Genomic DNA, 18,516 nt, shown 5'->3' with positions numbered 1-18,516 from the left:
GAACCTGCTTCAGTCAAAATAAATAGATCACAAGACTCCTCTAGCACTTGTATGGGTAAATTACAATCTAGAATGTCCACTTGATAATTGATTAACCTGATTATTTATTTGCGCCAATTTTATGTTGCATGAATTTTCTAATCAAGTAAAAACTATTTTTTAATAAAATAAATATTCTTCTAACTTATTTGCTTGTCTGTCTACTTTTATTATTTTTTATCTCTAATTTAGTATTTAGTACAATAGGTAATGGTCCATCAGTAGCATCTGCCTCAGCAAGACATTTTTCAAACCTAATACTCTGGGCATTTGAGTCAAGATTGGTCTGTCCTATTCTTATCATTTGTTGTGCCTAATTTACCATTTATATCAATACTTAATTGTCCCGCTTTAGCATTTAGATTAGAAATAGCTCATAAGATTTCTTTAGTTTTTCTTGTTAATAGTAGCATACAGTAAAAGTAGTGATACTTGAGTACTTCTATAATACGTGACAATTACTAACACTTGTTTAAGAAATCACAACAACAAAAAATCAACTCTGTTGACTCTCGCCACACAATATTAGGTAAGACATAAAAATTTAAAAGAAGTTAAAATAATAAAAAAATAATATAGAAGTTTTTCTGCAGTAAGTAAAGGCACCCTGCTCTGCAGTGCAACACACAGTTAACAGAATCTCGACTGCAATGCTCTAACTTAATTCTGTGACGACATGTAGGTGCCATTTACTCATCACAGTCAGTCATTATCCATCAAAACATGTGGCCGTTGATCTTTGGTTTTGATGTCTTTAAAAAACTCTGTCTAGGCTATAATGCCAGAACACTTAATAGTATGTCAATAGCAACCCATTTCTTCGCAATATTTGCCTTTCGGTGCATGTTCACTTCCTTTTGTCAGTTTGGTATTTATTTTGTTGCTGAGAGCAACAGTACAATTTCATGACAATTCTTAATGTAAAATAGTTTATTCTCCTCAAATATTTTCATTAAATAATCATTCTTATTGCTTTTTATCTATGCTGCTTTTTTTTTATCACTCTTTGTGGCATCCATAAATTTCACACGCAGTCTTGAGTTTTTACACTTCCAGCAATAATTTGATGGTGTCGTGCACTAGGCATTGCAAATGAGATGTTCCTTTGGATTTGGATGTTGTATTATTTAATGTAGTTTCTTCAATACTGTTTAATGCTCTTTACCATGACATTTTGTACAGCTGTGATGGACTTGTAGCCAACTGCACTTATATTACTGTTTAGAGGAGCTATACAACAATTTGAAAGTTCCATTAAATAACATAAGAAGTCAATGCTGAATTCACAGCCTATCTATCTGACTCTTCAAGAATACAGTGTCACAAAAATTATAAGAAAACCTCTTGTCTATGCTAATGTTCAGTTGTAGAGCCTACACATGAAATATCGAATGAACATTGAAAGAACCTTTTCATAAGAATAAAGGAAATTTCTAGATGGAACAACACATAAAATAAAGACAACAACTAACCAATAGCGGACTGATACTGATGTGTGGAGGAAAGAAACACACAACAAAACAGCATTTGTACTAGCTTTCTAGCTCGTGCCACATTCACACATACAACCTACGCAGACACCCATATCTGTATCTTAAATCTGTGCTCCACATGTCCGTCTGCTATAGCTGAGGGGTAGCCTTTCCTTTATTTTATGAAAAAAATGTTTCATTTATTTTCCAACGCAGGGTATACTTCATTATCAAAAAGTTTCTACATATATCCTCTTAGGACTATACCTCTTCAAAGCAGGTCATGAATCACCAGAAGTTATATTTTTTGCATCCCAGCAGGTATTCCCGCCTGTGAAGTTACTGCGATCACTGTCCCACCTCGAAGACACGTATCGACCCTCAGCATGATTCTCCACATGCAAAGAAAAATAATGACCATGCACAATATCGGTGCTCATACTTACGATATCTTACTTTATAGTTTTCATTCACTCATGAGTATCATTCGTCAGTATACCAGGGATACACATCACTTCTCTGGAGGGATACAAAGCACCTCAATTCATTACGTCTTCTATATAGCTGCTTTGTTTGAAAAACAAAACCCTGGTCTATTTCTCTTGTTAGAGACATTTTACAAGCCTGAACTCGCTTACTGATTTAGTGCTAGATGATAATAGTGACAATATGCATCCAAAACAAACATTTCACACTAATGTACGAAACTACTATTGCACATTAGTATCTTTCCCGTCACAGTGATTATCTTGGACACAGGTACAGCCCATTGAACACTATACACGTAGAAGTCACATAAATGGTTCTTTTAACTTTATGGACGCTCAGCAGAGAGGTTATCAGTGCCCTGACATGTTTGAAAAGAAATGAATGTGGACAAAATCACTAAAATCGTTGCACACAGTGAGGAAACCTCCGAAACAACACTCTCAAAATGCAAGATGTAGTTTACACCTGCGAGGGTAATCACCTCATATGTCTACACAAGACGAATGCGTACCTGCAAGTCTGCTATCATTCTTTACAGGTGAACAGTGCAAGGCTGAATTTCTTCACAGTGGTTCAATGTACTCTTTCACATGGTACTTGCCAGGTTCCTAGGGTCATTTGATTTCAATGCTGGAGGTGTTGCTGACCTTTATGTGTTTCTCCCAGGCACTGTTCCTACTGATCTCTGATTTGGAAAGTGCTTTTGAGTTGACAAGGTTCCATGTGGATTACCAGTGCTTACACTTTTGCTAAAAGTGCATGTCACTTCCATTAGCTCATAAGACACAATCCGTGAGGGATGTTTTGTCAGTGAATAAATAACAATATTGAACCATCTTCCCTGGCTGCATGATTTAATAACATTTTTCTTAAGTCAGACATAAATAAAACAATCAAAGGAAGGCATTATGCTGGCAGTGAGGGCATCAAGGATAAAAGTAAATGACTCCAGAATGACATACTCAGATTAATATAATTGCTAGGATATCTCCAGCAAAATGCAATTTTATTTTAGCACAGTAATAAATGATATAAAACAGTAAAACTAATGTTATCAAAAAATAAAATTTCACAGCAAATTTACAACAGAGCCTTCCATTTTCTTTTTTATAATATCAATAGCCAATTTATATTTAACTGGTATATTAAGAATTGGTCTGAAGAGCAAAATGCAAGTCATCTGAGTTGATATTCAACATAACCGACTGAAAAATGTCTGCTCTCGAGTGTTCTGTCAGTAGAAGACCATAACACCCCAGTTTGGCTATAATTGATAAAGTCTTCGTGCTGGAGGGCACTGATATCCCTGAAAACAAAAGACAAGAAATACTGAAGTTATTGTTGTATCATAATAGCAGGCAACATTCTATCAGAGTAAAAATGGAGTCATCAAGTGTATGTTCCTAGGAAGAATTATGTCCGAATCCCTGTAGCTGTATCAGTAACAAAGGTTTGGAAAGAAATATCCATTCAGAATTAATTTGATGATCCTAAAGTAAAGAACAATGGCTGCTTATGGGGGGAGGAGGGGGGGGGGGAATAAAAAAAGAGAAAACACTTGGCATCACAACACGTAAAAAGGGTTAGTTAACACCACTCAATTCTGTGGATGCTTTACCAATTAAGTGAAACGCATTACTGAAAATATTTTTTGGTTCGTAATATGGTTAGGACAAGAAAAGCAATATAACACTTCATATAACAGCTGCTGTGAAAAATGAACACCCAAATGAACATAATATTTGATCAGTGAGAAAAAAGCTTATGTAAACTGAATGACTGGCTTTATCATCTATGTACAGTAAGGTAAATCTGTCCCCAAACTTCACTGGAATGCTTCATTATCGTCAAATCCGCACAAGAATATCCTGAAAGCTAGCAGTGGTGTTGCCAGCTTTCAATCTCAACTGCCTGTATTAAAGGTCCGTGCTGCCTGCGACTGGCAAAGTGATTGTTTTTCTGATGTCTTGTGCAATAATGACTACGCAAGCTGATGGTATCTTGTATGGGGCACTATGGAATACACTTGTGTGAGCATTCTTAAGACTTTTGAGCCTTTACTTATAGGTGACAGAACTGGGTGTGGTAGCAATAGTTGTCTGCTGTGTTACTGCAATTTATAACACACCTTACAATAAGAAACAATTTGCAGAAACTCCCCAATGTTTGATACTAGTGTGTGGACGGTTGAGTGCCTGCAACATATACATTTCCCCCCACAAAAACTTTTATCTTAATATTCGTTCATATAGGTAAACCTGTCAAGAAGTCTTAAGCTGTTGGCTTGTTTGCTCAAAGTGAATGCCCCAATGTTGTCCACTTTTCGTCTTCTAATTGCAATCTAAAGCCATTTTGGAGAGTGCAATAAATCAGTGAAGTTCATATGCCACAAATATAAGGAACTATGTATACACTCCCAATCTTTTACTTTTGAGAACTGGGAATGATACTGCAAAGCAGTGAAATACATAGGGGAAATACTGTTTGCGTGATGGTGGTGTCAAAACAATGGTTGTTAATGGTCATGATATAAATACAGGCATATCTGACGTACGTAATGAAGGGCTTCTCTCTCTCTCTCTCTCTCTCACACACACACACACACACACACACACACAACAATGAGAGAATGTCAACATCACAAGTGTCTTAATCAGATTGGCATTTTTGTTACAACTGCACTGATATCACTATCTTCACTGTTGTCTTCATCATCTGAGAAACTTCTATATTCAATGCTGATTTTTCACTTATGCCTCATTCCACATTGGTTCCCAATCTTCTTCCCTTTATCTTGGGTTATTTGTGTGACAGCCCCGTTCACGTCTCTCCATGTCCCACAGTGTAAATGTTTTATTTCATTCTGTGACATGTCCTTTAATTTAATCCCAGATAAGTTCAGTATCATTGAAGTAGCCCATGTTCTGTGTTACTGAATCAATTGCATATGGTGTTTTCTGTGATTTGTATCTTTACTGTTTTCCTTCCACCCCCCCCCCCCCCCCCCAAATTTTCTCCTCTCTTGTGAACAAGGGGCCTAATTTAACAAAAACAGAACAGTATGGAGAATTATATATTACAAAAACATTAACCAAACTGAGATCTGGTAGCATGCGAGTAATGAACCATTCTTTAAATGTATCCTCAGTCACTTCTTCATGGTAATCTAGTTTTTTATTTTATTTTCTTTTTACTGAAAAAGGAACTTAGTACCAGGCATAAAATCCCAATTAGAGACCTCTTGATCAATAATAAGTCATTCACCCTTCCCTTTAGGCACACTCATTGTTATGTGATGTGTTGTCTGTCCATTAGTCTGATCTTGCAGATGCACATAAACCCATGTTTCATCCATCCATATTATATTCTCTGGTTTGATGCCAATTTTTCTTAAAACAATAGAAAGGCTTGTCGCACTGCCCGTAGTAAACAAATTACTTTCGGACAGTGGAACTATTAAGATTTTATATGTAGCGTATTCTGAAGTGGAGAAGATATAAAATGTAGACTGGCAATGGCAAGGAAAGTGTTTCTGAAGAAGAGGAATTTGTTAAACATCGAGTATAGATTTAAGTGTCAGGAAGTCGTTTCTGAAAGTATTTGTATGGAGTGTAGCCATGTATGGAAGTGAAACATGAACGATAAATAGTTTGGACAAGAAGAGAATAGAAGCTTTTGAAATGTGGTGCTACAGAAGAATGCTGAAGATTAGATGGGTAGACCACATAACTAATGAGGAGGTATTGAATAGAATTGGGGAGAAGAGGAGTTTGTGGCACAACTTGACAAGAAGAAGGGACCGGTTGGTAGGACATGTTTTGAGGCATCAAGGGATCACAAATTTAGCATTGGAGGGCAGCGTGGAGGGTAAAAATCGTAGAGGGAGACCAAGGGATGAATACACTAAGCAGATTCAGAAGGATGTTGGTTGCAGTAGGTACTGGGAGATGAAGAAGCTTGCACAGGATAGAGTAGCATGGAGAGCTGCATCAAACCAGTCTCTGGACTGAAGACCACAACAACAACTCTTTCCTGCTGTACTATGCATACACAATCAGACCTCAACCACCTGGCCTGCTCGGGAATCTTTCGGTGCTGAATTATCGTTATTTTTAAAAACCTGGTTTAAGAAAAGGGATACAAGCAAAACCTACAGTTTTAACATACAAAACATGTAACTTTTATTTATTAAACACAACTGGTGAGATTAAAGTATCAAAAAATTAAAAGTATGTATTACTTTTCTGTAAACACAAAATTCAATTAAAAGGAGATTACTGTACTGCTTATTAAACTAGTTTTAAGGCTCAAAGTGTTAGAAAAGTTCAATAGACAAAAATAAATTTTTGTACACCAGTAACAAAATAACGTAAGTGCCACTGATTTGAAAATATCAAGAACAAGCTAATTAATGATAACTGGTTGGTTGATTTGAGAGAGAGGCCAAGCTGTCAGGTCATCGGTCCCATGATGTAGGATGGCAGAAATCAAGGGAGGAATAACACAAACAATACAGTCCAGTCAAGGAGAATGGATAATGTGCAAATGAAGAGGGAAAATGGACATCAGGGCAGCAGGAAGAGGAAAGAACAGGAGGAGTTGGATGGAAATGGGGAGAGCAAGGGTGCCCCCAGAAATGCTACGGCTGATGGGGTACCAGCACCGCCATCGACCTGTCCCGACACCCACACCATACCATTATCACGATACAATGGGGCCAACACCAGGGAAAGAAGACACACGGAAAGTGGAAACAAGACAGCACATCAGACCAGACAAAATATAGGGAAAAGGCAGGGAGGACCTGGATGGTATGGAGGCAAAGTCAAGATCTCCATAACCAATACCCACACTAACTGAGGGACTGAAATTTCAGAGGAATATTCAAGAACTTATACTCTGAGAGGACAAGACACTTTCACAAAGGAAGCCGAGGACAGACATAACCAAGACACAACCATGCGAAGATCGTCTGCTAACATCATCTTTCCCTGGTGTTGGCCCCCATTGTTTCGTGATAATTGTAGGAGGGTACATTTACTGTAAGGGGGCCAAAAGGGGGGGGGGGGAGGCAGTCCAGCAAAATATGGATCACCATGAGAGGAACCCTGCACCTACAAAGAGGAGGGGGGGGGGGAGGGGAGGCACTCACTGTAGAGTGAAATATCTATATCGCCGATGCAAAGATGGGAGAGGATGTTAGATTGCCACTGGGAGAGGCAGAGGAAAGAACACCACATGGTGGGAGACTCCTTGATGGTGTGAAGTTTATTAGATGGGGGGTAGTCCCCCAAGAGTTGCCACATGATTGAGCGCAGCAAATCTGCCCCTGTAGGGATCATCGAGAACTGGGGTAGGTGGCAATCCCCCCAGTCAGATCAACAAGTTCAATACCTGGGATACATATGTGGCCAGGAACCCAATGGAAATCAATTCAGCAACCAGCATCACCAAGAAAGTCATACATGGCAGAGATCAAGGAGAGGTGTGAAAAACTCTGAGCAATAGTCTGAAGGCCACTCACTGAGTCCATACATAACAAAACTCGAGTTAATTAGGACTGTTTAATGAAGCAGACGGCCAATAGATGGCCATCAATTCTGAAGTAAACACCCCACACATGGCAGACAAGAGATAGCGTTCCATGCCAACATAAGAGCCATCAGTGTAAAAAAAACAATGGCATAATTCCTGTAAGAATGTTTGGAACAAACAATCGAACACCATTGGAGCGTGGAGGATTTCAGAACCTGGAAGAGGTCCATCCGAATTCGGGGCCAAGGAACTAACCAAAAGGGGTGTGGTTGGGAGAGAATGTGGGGGAGGGGAGATGGAAGTCACAGTGGAGAGTGGCGAAGTGTAGCCCAAGTGACAAACCCGCCCAAGGGCAGGCAGCGGGTGGGCAATGGCCCGAATCCGCAAAACGAATAGAATAGGAAGGGTGAACAGGGGAAGAGCGAATAGTGATGGCACAGCAAACCAGGAGCTGGTACCACCAAATCGAAGGGAGAGGTGTTCCAGTGTCAACCAGAAGACTGCAAAGGCACCCATGGCTAAGTGGATACCATGATGGTGAACTGGGTCCAAGGGCAGCAGGGTGGAAGGGGCAGCTGATCCGTAAACTAGACAATCTTAGTCCAGAGAAGACAAAACTAATGCCTACTAAAGGTGGAGAAGGGTTGAATGATCTGCACCCCAAGAGGTGTGGGCAAGGAAGCAAAAAACATTGAGTTTGTGAAAACAGCCAACCTTGGGTAACCAAGTAAGCTTGTTTTCAAAAAGAAAAGACAACGAAAACAGAACTGGAGAGAATCAGTCAAGACATTGGGTGTCATGGTAAAGCTCCAGATTATGATACACCATAGTAAAGCAACAGAAATGCACCACTCTTGACTTATGGAGAGAGAATCAAAAACCGTGCGAGAGTTTGCACACGAAAGAGCGTTGGATGGCACCCTGGAGTTGCCATTTCAAAGAGGCCACCAAGTGGGAACTAGCCCAAATACAGAAATCATTCACATAGGGAGGAGAGGTGACCAACAGTCCAGCAGAGGCCACAAGTCCATGAGAAAAAGGACATTTAATACAGAGCCTCGCAGGGTCCCCGGAGAACTAAGAAACAGTGCCAACATGAACTCTGAATGACTTGTGGGACATGAACTGGAAAATAAAAATTGAGAGGGGGAGGGGCATAGACCGCACTCATACAGCGTAAAGAGGATGTGATGGTACCAAGCTGTGTTGTAGGCCTTACAAGGATTGAAAAAAGCTCCGAGAGTGCTGAGAAAAAGCCTGCTGAACTGTGGTTTCAAATCAAAGCAAATGATTAATTGGAGATTGTCCTTCCCAAAAGCCACACTGGTAAGGAGATAAAAGGTTCCAAGATTCAAGGACCCAAACAAGACATATGCAGCACTAAAATTAATAGGGGAACCACCATAAGATGACACAGGTCATGGTCGGCAAGAGGAGCCCCTGGCTAGATGAGAAAACACTGCTCCACAAAGGGTAACAGGCTTTAAAATCCCCAAGCAGAAGGAAGGGAGGGGGGGAGTTGCAGAAGGAGGGCACTTAGGGCAGCAGATGTTGATGGCCCTTCAGGAGGGAGTCTGAGACTCCAAACTGTGGCCGCAGAGTCCAAGTGAACCTCGGTGGCAACTGCTTCCAATGGGGTTCGAAATACGATCCATGTACTACCATAGGGACCAATGTGCAGATGCCATAGAACGTCCTCAAATGGCTGACCTGGTTCAGACAAAGCACGGAACCCACAAAAGGATCAAAGGCAATAAGGGACTGCAACTGAATGGGCTGGAGCCGGGTCACAAATGAGGACGGGATGACATCCATAAATATGAGATCAGGCTCATGTTGCAAGGGGGAGATGGCACCTCTGGGGGTACTGGCACAGGTGGGGGGTTGGGGGGCATTGCTGACCTGTGTCATCTTCTTGAGTTGAGAAGGGCAGGGCACAGAGAGAAAGCAGGGTTCTGCAAGACCCAAAACCAAAAGAGAGCAGGTGACCTTGGTGTGCACAGACTGTGTGTCCTGTGACCGATTTGTGGTAGCAGGTCTCTGGCCTGAGAGACACTGGGGGAATGGGTCCCGGGAAGGGGCCCTATCACTGGCTGGCGCAAAGAAGGGGGGAACTAGTTTCGCTGGGGGGGGGGGGGGGGGTCACCTGGAGGAAAGGAGATGGGAGCCACAGGGGAGGGTGAGAGGAGAGGGGGTTGGGACAGGAATAAGGGGGAGAGAGTATGGGGAAGGGATGTACCAGAGGCAAAAATAAAAGTCATCGACATAGGATGAAATTGGTCAAATTTGTGACAAGCCTCAGTGTAAGATAAGTGATCCAGGGACTAATACTGAAAGTATCTTCTTTTCTTTCTTATAAGCCGAGCAATCTGATAAGCAGGGAGAGTGATGGTCATGACAATTAACACACACAGGTGGTGGAACACAGGGTCTCTCTTCATGGAGTGGGTGTCCACAGTCACCACACAGAAGGACTGCTGTATATTGGGAAGACATGCCCGAAACACAAGCATTGAAAGCACCTCATGGGTGGTGGGACATATGGTTTCACATCACACCGATAACACAAGCTTGACCTTCTCTGGGAGGGTATCTCCCTCAAAAGCCAGAATAAAGGCCACTGTGATTGTCCTTGCAACCTTTCTGCAAATGCCAGACAAAATGAACGCCCTGTCATTCCAGATTGGCCCGTAGTTCCTCATTAGTTTGGAGGATGAGGTTCCTATGAAAAATGCCTCTTTGGACCATATTTAAAGACTGGTGAGACATACTAGATACTGGGACATTGGCAACATGATCACAAGTACAACGAGCTGCAGATTGGCCAGCAGAATTTTTGATCAACAGCGAAGCCGACTGCATCTTATTGAGAGACTCCACTTCACCAAAATTGCCTTTGATATTTTCCACAAAAACTAACAGCTTTGTGGTGGTGAATGTGTGCCTGTCCATCCTAGTACAGACCAGGTAGTGGGGAAAGAGTTTCACCCCAATTCGGAGAGCCTGGCCCCCCTCCCAGTGTGTAGCCAGGGAAGGGAGTCTGCAGAGTCATAAGAAGCAGCATTCACTGATCCATTACCAACCAAAGAGACAGTCATAGAAGAATGGCCACATTTTTTGATCTTGGTACTTTTTAGATACAAAGCATCTGCCCTTATAAAACCTACTCCGATCAGGGGCTCTCCTCATGGGTGCCACCCAGCCACAGCACGGGCCATTGCCATTAGTTCTTATGCTCTGGGACGACAAGCAACCACTACTACGCATAACTGGGGAGGCAACAGCTCAGGTACCAGAAGTATGATCCCTGTTTTGTCAGGGGGCTCAGTCAGATGGGTATGTAACAGTCCCACCACTTGGACTGGCTACATGTGCTGGTAACCTAGTGAGGTGGAGGGGGAAGGAAGGGGTAGAGGAATCCATGCTGTACATGCGAGAGAGGGAGTTCTTCCCCAAATGGTTCACACGATGGAGAGAAAATTTAGAAGGGGAAGTCAAACCCCAAAGGGAGAGCAAAAATACCAAAAGGAAGAATGAAAGAAAAAAGGCAAGGGGAACAAAACTGCATGGAATGCAGAAAGCCAGGTGGATAGGCAGGTCGATGTAAGTAAGAACACCGAGAGGGGAAGGATGGGCAGTGGGGAAGGAGCGAGGACGGGAAGGGAGGGTCATTGGGAAGGAAATTTTGCCCATGAAGGTAGAATGGGCTCCAATAGTGCAGAGCTCTGGGGGCACCACACACAAACTAACGAAAGAACCATGAGCTCCCTGGGGGTTAATGAAAACTGTAATCAAGAATTTGGAGCAATGTAATTGTAACTGCTATCTTTAGGAATAACACGTATATCTGGTGTGGAATATGTAGGGACAACTACTACCAATAGTTTATCTGAAGTTTTATCTTGAGGCCTCTGGAACTCTGTAGAAATGCTACTGAGTTTCTTGGATTTACCTCTCTTCTGACAAATTATTTGTATGATCTGCGGATTCATAACTTCAGGAGCATTGTGTTTTTGGCTACTCTCTGTGAATTTCACAAAAATGTTTAAGGCTTCTGAAGCCTCAGCCCAAGAGACGCAAATTGTAGATGTTTCTTCTTCATCATTTTCAGTTTCTGATCATCTGTCAGATCTTCTTCGATAGCTAAATTCTGTCAATGTCGATCCATTTATCAACTTCTTCTGTTGACAATGCACTCTGCAGTTCATTTATAGACACAGAATTTATCACTCTTACAATTTCAGAGTGATGAGCTGTCGACTCATCATCATTTACATTGCTTTCCATCTCTGCGCCTTCGACCACTTTGAGCTACATTTTTCTCCAGACCCTGCACAATGTTCTAATTTTCACAGAGGCCCAAGCAACTGCAGCCAAGAAAAGAGTGTCTTCAATGTTAAAACTTTGTTGGAACACTCTGGCACTTCAGTCCGAGCTTAGCAACTATTGTACAAACATTCCTCTGCTCAGCATTTGAAATTAAGTATGACCCCTTGGTCCATGGGTCGATTAGTGACGTTACTTTGGCAGGAACATAGGTGAAAACAATTTCCTGACAGACGCTTCGAGTCTGGAGGGTGAGTTTGGCAACTGTCAATGATGAGAACCACCTTATAATTTGTAGGTCAGCCTATCTTTCGAATTTTTATTTATTTATTTTTTTACAGCTGTAACAAAGTGGTGAAACAACCAGTCTAAACAACTCTGCTTTTACCCAGGCATCAGTGTGTACATTGTAAACAACTGGCATATGAAGGGGGACCCAAAACAAATTGGAATTGTGATGCTGCACATCCTGTACTTGTAGTACCAGGTTGCACTGCCACAATATTGTTGCAGGACCTCTCCAAGAGTTATTTCGCCATGCAGTGTCACCTGACAGGTGTGGTTTCTCTGGCAGTCCTCCGAGTGCACATACAGTGCAAACATGGCAAGAGAAAGAGGCTATTTTCTTACAAGCAATGACGGCAGTGAAATTTTGTTACTTACTTAGCAAGAACACAGCAGAAACTGTAGTTCTGATGCAAACAGGTTACAAAGAACATGCTCTTAGTAAAAATCGAGTGTAAGTATGATTTTCTTGGTTTAAAAAGGGAGAAACGGTCACTGAAGATTAGCCCCATTCCAGTCATCCTTCAACTGCTCGAAGCGAAGACAAAATCAGCAAAATTTCTGATCTGATCAATGCATACACAGCTCTCAGTGCTCACCAGTTTTTAGCCTCAACGAAGATGACTACTTTGCCCCACGTACCCCATCCGCCAGTTTTAGCACCCTTGGTTTTCTTCCTGTTCCCAAGGATGAAGAGAAACTTGTAAGGGAAGTGTTTTGTCGATGTTGCAGATGCAAAATGCAATGTCATGAAGGTGCCAGCAGGTATCAAAGAGAATGAATTTAAAAGGTGCTTCGAACACTGGAATGAATGTTTGGACAAGTGCATTAATGCCAATGGAGAGTACTTTGAAGGTGATTAAGGTTGTACTTGAAAAACAGTATAAAGTAAATGCTTTCTACAGTTTATGGCTGTCCAGAGCATTTCCACACACTGAGACATTTATTCTGCCGTCATTTCTTTCTGGACTTCTCAGGTCACATTAGGGTTGAACTTGGCAAATGACGCCATAACAGGCCAGTCTCATCAACGCTGCAAATTTGGTGTGGAGACAACTTATGCCCATCAACAAGTTTTTGAAATACTGTATTGCACTCATCTGCAGCAGTCATATCAATGGACTTTATTTCATCAGAAACATATACACTGAAGTGCCAAAGAAATTGGTATAGGTATGTGTACTCAAATACAGAGATATGTAAACAGGCAGAATATGGCTCTAAAGTTGGCAATGCCTATATAAGACAATGAGTGTCTGGTGCAGTTGTTAAATTGTTTGCTGTGCTACAATGGCAGGTTATCAAGATTTAAGTGAGTCTGAATGGGTGTTATAGTCGGCGCATGAGCGATCGGACATAGCATCTCCGAGGTAGCAATGAAGTGGGGATTTTCCTGTACGACCGTTTCACGAGTGTACTGTGAATATCGGGAATCCGATAAAATGTTGAATCTCCGACATCACTGTGGCTGGAAAAAGATCCTGCAAGAACGCTATCAACGACAACCAAAGAGATTCATTAAACGTGACAGAAGTGAAACCCTTCCACAAATTACTGCAGATTTCAATGCGGGGCTGTCGACAAGTGACAGCATGTGAACCATTCAATGAAACATCAATGTGGGCTTTCGAAGCCGAAGGCCCACTTGTGTACCCTTGATCACTGCTTCGAAATTGGACTGTTGATGACTGGAAACATGTTGCCTGGTTGGGCAAGTCTTGTTTCAAATTTTATCGTGCAGATGGATGTATGGAGACAATCTCATGAACCCATGGACCCTGCATGTCAGCAGGGGACTGTTCAAGCTGGTGGAGGCTCTGTGTGGGGAATGTGCAGTTGGAGTGATATGGGACCCCTGATACGTCTAGATACGACTGACAGGTGACATATACCTAAGCATCCTGTCTGATCACCTGCCTCTATTAATGTCCATTGTGCATTCCGATGGACTTGCAGAATTCTAGCAGGACAATGCGACACTCCACAAATCCAGAATTGCTACAGAGTGGCTCCAGGACCACTCTTCTGAGTTTAAACACTTCTGCTGGACACCAAACTCCCAGACATGATCATTATTGAGCATATCTAGGATGCCTTGCAACCTGCTGTGCAGACGAGATCTCCACCCCCTCAAACTCTTACAGATTTATGGACAGCCCTGCAAGATTCAGTTCCCTCTAGCACTACTTCAGACATTAGTCGAGTCCATGCCACATCGTGTCGCGGCGCTTCCGCATGCTCGCGAGAGCCGTACATGATATTAGGCAGGTGTACCAGTTTCTTTGTCTCTTCAGAGTAGTTTATGGATGTCATTAAAAATTTTAAAATTACGAGCCATCCTTCTGAGAACAAAAAAACTACTGTAGGCGAGATTTAATTCCTCGTGAAAAAAATTGGGCTTTTTCAGTTAGCGTAGGTTCTGTTATTGGCTTTCCTTCTGCTTTTTTAGTACTGAACCACTTATACAAAACTTCGTCTAGACTTTCTAATTTCAGTTTTTTAGGGTTTGCCTAACATCTAGACTTTTAACTCAAGCAGTTTGTGACACAAATGTATCTAGCTGTTATCTTCGTTTTTCAATGTCATATATAGTTGAAGATGCAATATTACATTCACTCTTAATACTGTTTCGGTTCTCACCTTTTTCCATTCTTCCTATGAAGTCCAGTTTTTGGTGGATTGTCAACATCACATGCTTGCATTTTGCCATTTTAGAGGCATTTTTGCTCTGTTTGGAAAGCATATTCACTATACGTACAAACTTTTTACTGCGTTGTAACCTATTCGACAAGTATTATTAAATAAAGTCGCACAGCACTGATGCAAATATAAGTACTGTAAATTTAGGTCTAATGAATGAAGAATCGTTGATACTAAAACAAAGGTAATATTGCAACTGCCTTATCTCGGCGAGAATACAATCACTCAATGAGGCAGACCACTCTTACTGACAAGGTGCCATAGCAAATAGTTCCAACGTTGCTCAAAGGCGTGTGACTGTGCTGCAATTCGAGCTTTCGTTGCTCTGTCAATATTGTTACTGGCTGCTATCAAAGGACGAACCATTGCGCTATTCCTTCAAAGTAAGCATGTAATCTGAATATAAATCAGCATGATGGATCTTATAGCATAAAGCCTATTCCAAACTTAGTCTTTCCTGCACTAAAAGAAGCCCTTATTTCAATAAATGACAAGAAACTCAGTTACACAATCTGCGTAATAAACATACGCAAACCTCCCTAACAATATGTGCTTAACACTGATTGAAAACAAGAAACAGTTACATGGAACTCTGGCAACACTGAGATATTGCTATCGTAACATTTACAAAATTGTATAATGTGATAGTCTGACGTAGGCATGCGATGCTGCCGCACCCAGCACACTGCAGTTGTCAGAGATCATCGTATACCAGCTTGAATATAGGCATCATCTTGTCACATGTGATGTGCCCTTTCCTTCCTTTGCCCTTTGAATTGTCTTCAACCAGTTATAAGAGAACTTACAGCTTAACGTGGATCACATGCCATGGGGCTACTGGCATTTTCCACATGCACAAATATTTTACAGACGAGAAAAAAGCTATAAGTGACAAGAAACACCTAAGAAAGTAAATTACAAATATCACTGTTTCTCCTGTTAAGAAAGTAAGGTTACACATTAAAATCTGGGAAAACTACAGAAGTACTGAATAAATAATGAGTCTGATATAAAGCAGAATGGTTCCTTCCACAGAAACTGAGATAAATGAAGATAAAAGAAAATAAATTAAAACCACTATGCACCAAACCCAGGTAGCTTTTCCTCATTATAGGCCTGTTTATATACCCCACAATAGGGCAGTTTTAAGTAAATAAGTGGAAACAAAATAAACACTTTAGGTTAGTAACAAATACAACATGGTAAACAGATGAGTTAGTATTTCACCCATAACCCATGCAGGATTCTTTAAAGAGGCGAACTGCAATGTACAAAACAGCTTCAAACATCCGATTACTTTGCAAATGAATTAATGTGTTAAATATATGAAGTTATGCATGTGCACCCCATTTTATGACATCATATCACCAGAAATATGTGCCGTACAATGATACAATTTTGCAGGTATGTTCAGTGGTATATGAGAATGCTGTACAAAATGTGCTGTGAACAGCATTGGTAGTAAATTGTCGGGTCTGATACTGATATTTTACTGCACTAACACTGAAAATGCAGCAGAAACAAACTTTTTTACTTTTATCGTGTGTGTGTGTGTGTGTGTGTGTGTGTGTGTGTGTGTGTGTGTTTGTTTGTTTGTAGGGGCACGTCATGAGTCACATTTTCTGAGTGCATCATGAGTTACATTTTCTCAATACATACATACAGTTTCTAATTTTAATACTTTACTTATACTGTTAAGCCTTTAATGTAAGAGTGCACTTCTTAATATGCAGATTATGGCACAATTTTAAATTTTTAAAATCAGTCAGAAATTATATGATATACTGAAAATCAAATTTATGTTGGTTTTGGTTGTCATTAGCTAGGCAACCTGCAACTATGACTGGGTGTTGTTAGCAGTTTACTAATATAGATAAAGTATCAAAACACTATGCAGGTTTATAATGTTCTGTTCTTTACTACCCTTTTACCACTTCAATGCCATTTTCAGAAAATGAGATAAACACTGTTCATTTATAGATCTATGTAATGCTTGCAACTTTCTAAAACGTTTGCGAGAGAGAAGTGTACAACATAAATTTTTATCATTTGGAAGTAGTAAGTTATTGAAAGCCAAAAACTTTTATTTTCATGAATGCTTCTTTAGAGAGAATGCTGTATTTAATACGTGAACCACATTTATCCGAGGACTATTTTTTTATGGCATCAAAGGTCATTTCTCGTATCTTAAGTGACACAACTTCATATTTTGCCAGTCATCCTGCTGTGAGCTGCTTCTTGTTATAGCAACCCTCCATCCATCTTTTCCCTGTTTTATACAGTTACTTTCATCACAAGAATGCATTTTCAATGTATTTGTGGCAGCTTCTCTGTCAGTAGCCTCTTCATGTGACCATGTCCTGTTAATTACTTCTCTATAGCATCACAACTTTTTAATTTCCATTTTTCTTTTATTTTCTGTCACTGTAATTTTATCTTCTAAAGTCAACATACAATTTAATCAACGAGAATAGGCTTATTCTTTGTTTTAGTTTTTTTACTGAGAACTTATTCTTCTGATTGATAAGTGGGCAGAACACTCCAAATGACTTGAACATAAGGATCTTTGTTTTTTTTCTTAAAGTTAATTTCACAAGATACAGTTTAGCTGTTCTTGGTTTTCTTAATCCCACTATATGAAGCTCACATTTTTCACCTCTTCTCTCTGCAATTAGAATAACACCTGAACATTTTGTATTTTTCTAATTTCTAATTACAATCTTTCCAGTTATGATTTATCCACTAGAGAAAAATACTGAATAAGTATACAAACTGAAGTGTTAAGACTACATATATTGAGACGTTACACACAGGTACATTACAGCAGGTTGAATTAACAGACAACTGCAACTTGAAACAGCAGAAATTTAGGTAACTGACAGATAAGATTAGTCAGTTAGTTTCATGTCCCATGGATCATTTTGCAAGAAAAACCATTAAGATACGGAATGATTATTAGGTTATGGCTTTTCTCAAGTGTGTTTAAGTTTCAAGCATTGTTTGTAAAGTTTATATATATATATATATATATATATATATAGACACACACACACACACACACACACACACACACTCCTGGAAATGGAAAAAAGAACACATTGACACCGGTGTGTCAGACCCACCATACTTGCTCCGGACACTGCGAGAGGGCTGTACAAGCAATGATCACACGCACGGCACAGCGGACACACCAGGAACCGCGGTGTTGGCCGTCGAATGGCGCTAGCTGCGCAGCATTTGTGCACCGCCGCCGTCAGTGTCAGCCAGTTTGCCGTGGCATACGGAGCTCCATCACAGTCTTTAACACTGGTAGCATGCCGCGACAGCGTGGACGTGAACCGTATGTGCAGTTGACGGACTTTGAGCGAGGGCGTATAGTGGGCATGCGGGAGGCCGGGTGGACGTACCGCCGAATTGCTCAACACGTGGGGCGTGAGGTCTCCACAGTACATCGATGTTGTCGCCAGTGGTCGGCGGAAGGTGCACGTGCCCGTCGACCTGAGACCGGACCGCAGCGACGCACGGATGCACGCCAAGACCGTAGGATCCTACGCAGTGCCGTAGGGGACCGCACCGCCACTTCCCAGCAAATTAGGGACACTGTTGCTCCTGGGGTATCGGCGAGGACCATTCGCAACCGTCTCCATGAAGCTGGGCTACGGTCCCGCAC

General features: G+C 41.1%; 1 protein-coding gene across 2 annotated transcripts in view; it reads right to left on the bottom strand.

The window, feature by feature from the left end:
• Positions 1-3,020: 3,020 nt before the first annotated feature.
• The window catches only part of LOC126253250 (origin recognition complex subunit 1), a 138,940-nt gene continuing 123,444 nt past the window's right edge, over positions 3,021-18,516 (bottom strand). For both annotated transcript variants that reach the window (XM_049954453.1, XM_049954452.1), the window contains exon 10: positions 3,021-3,306. In XM_049954453.1, coding sequence (XP_049810410.1) covers positions 3,146-3,306 — 161 coding nt within the window. In that variant the 3' untranslated portion in view covers positions 3,021-3,145. The remainder of the gene's footprint in view (positions 3,307-18,516) is intronic.

Source organism: Schistocerca nitens, chromosome 4 (genome assembly GCF_023898315.1).
Source record: "Schistocerca nitens isolate TAMUIC-IGC-003100 chromosome 4, iqSchNite1.1, whole genome shotgun sequence".
NCBI lineage: Eukaryota > Metazoa > Arthropoda > Insecta > Orthoptera > Acrididae > Schistocerca > Schistocerca nitens.
The sequence above is the reverse complement of the archived record's forward strand: the minus strand, read 5'-3'. Positions and strand labels throughout refer to the sequence as shown.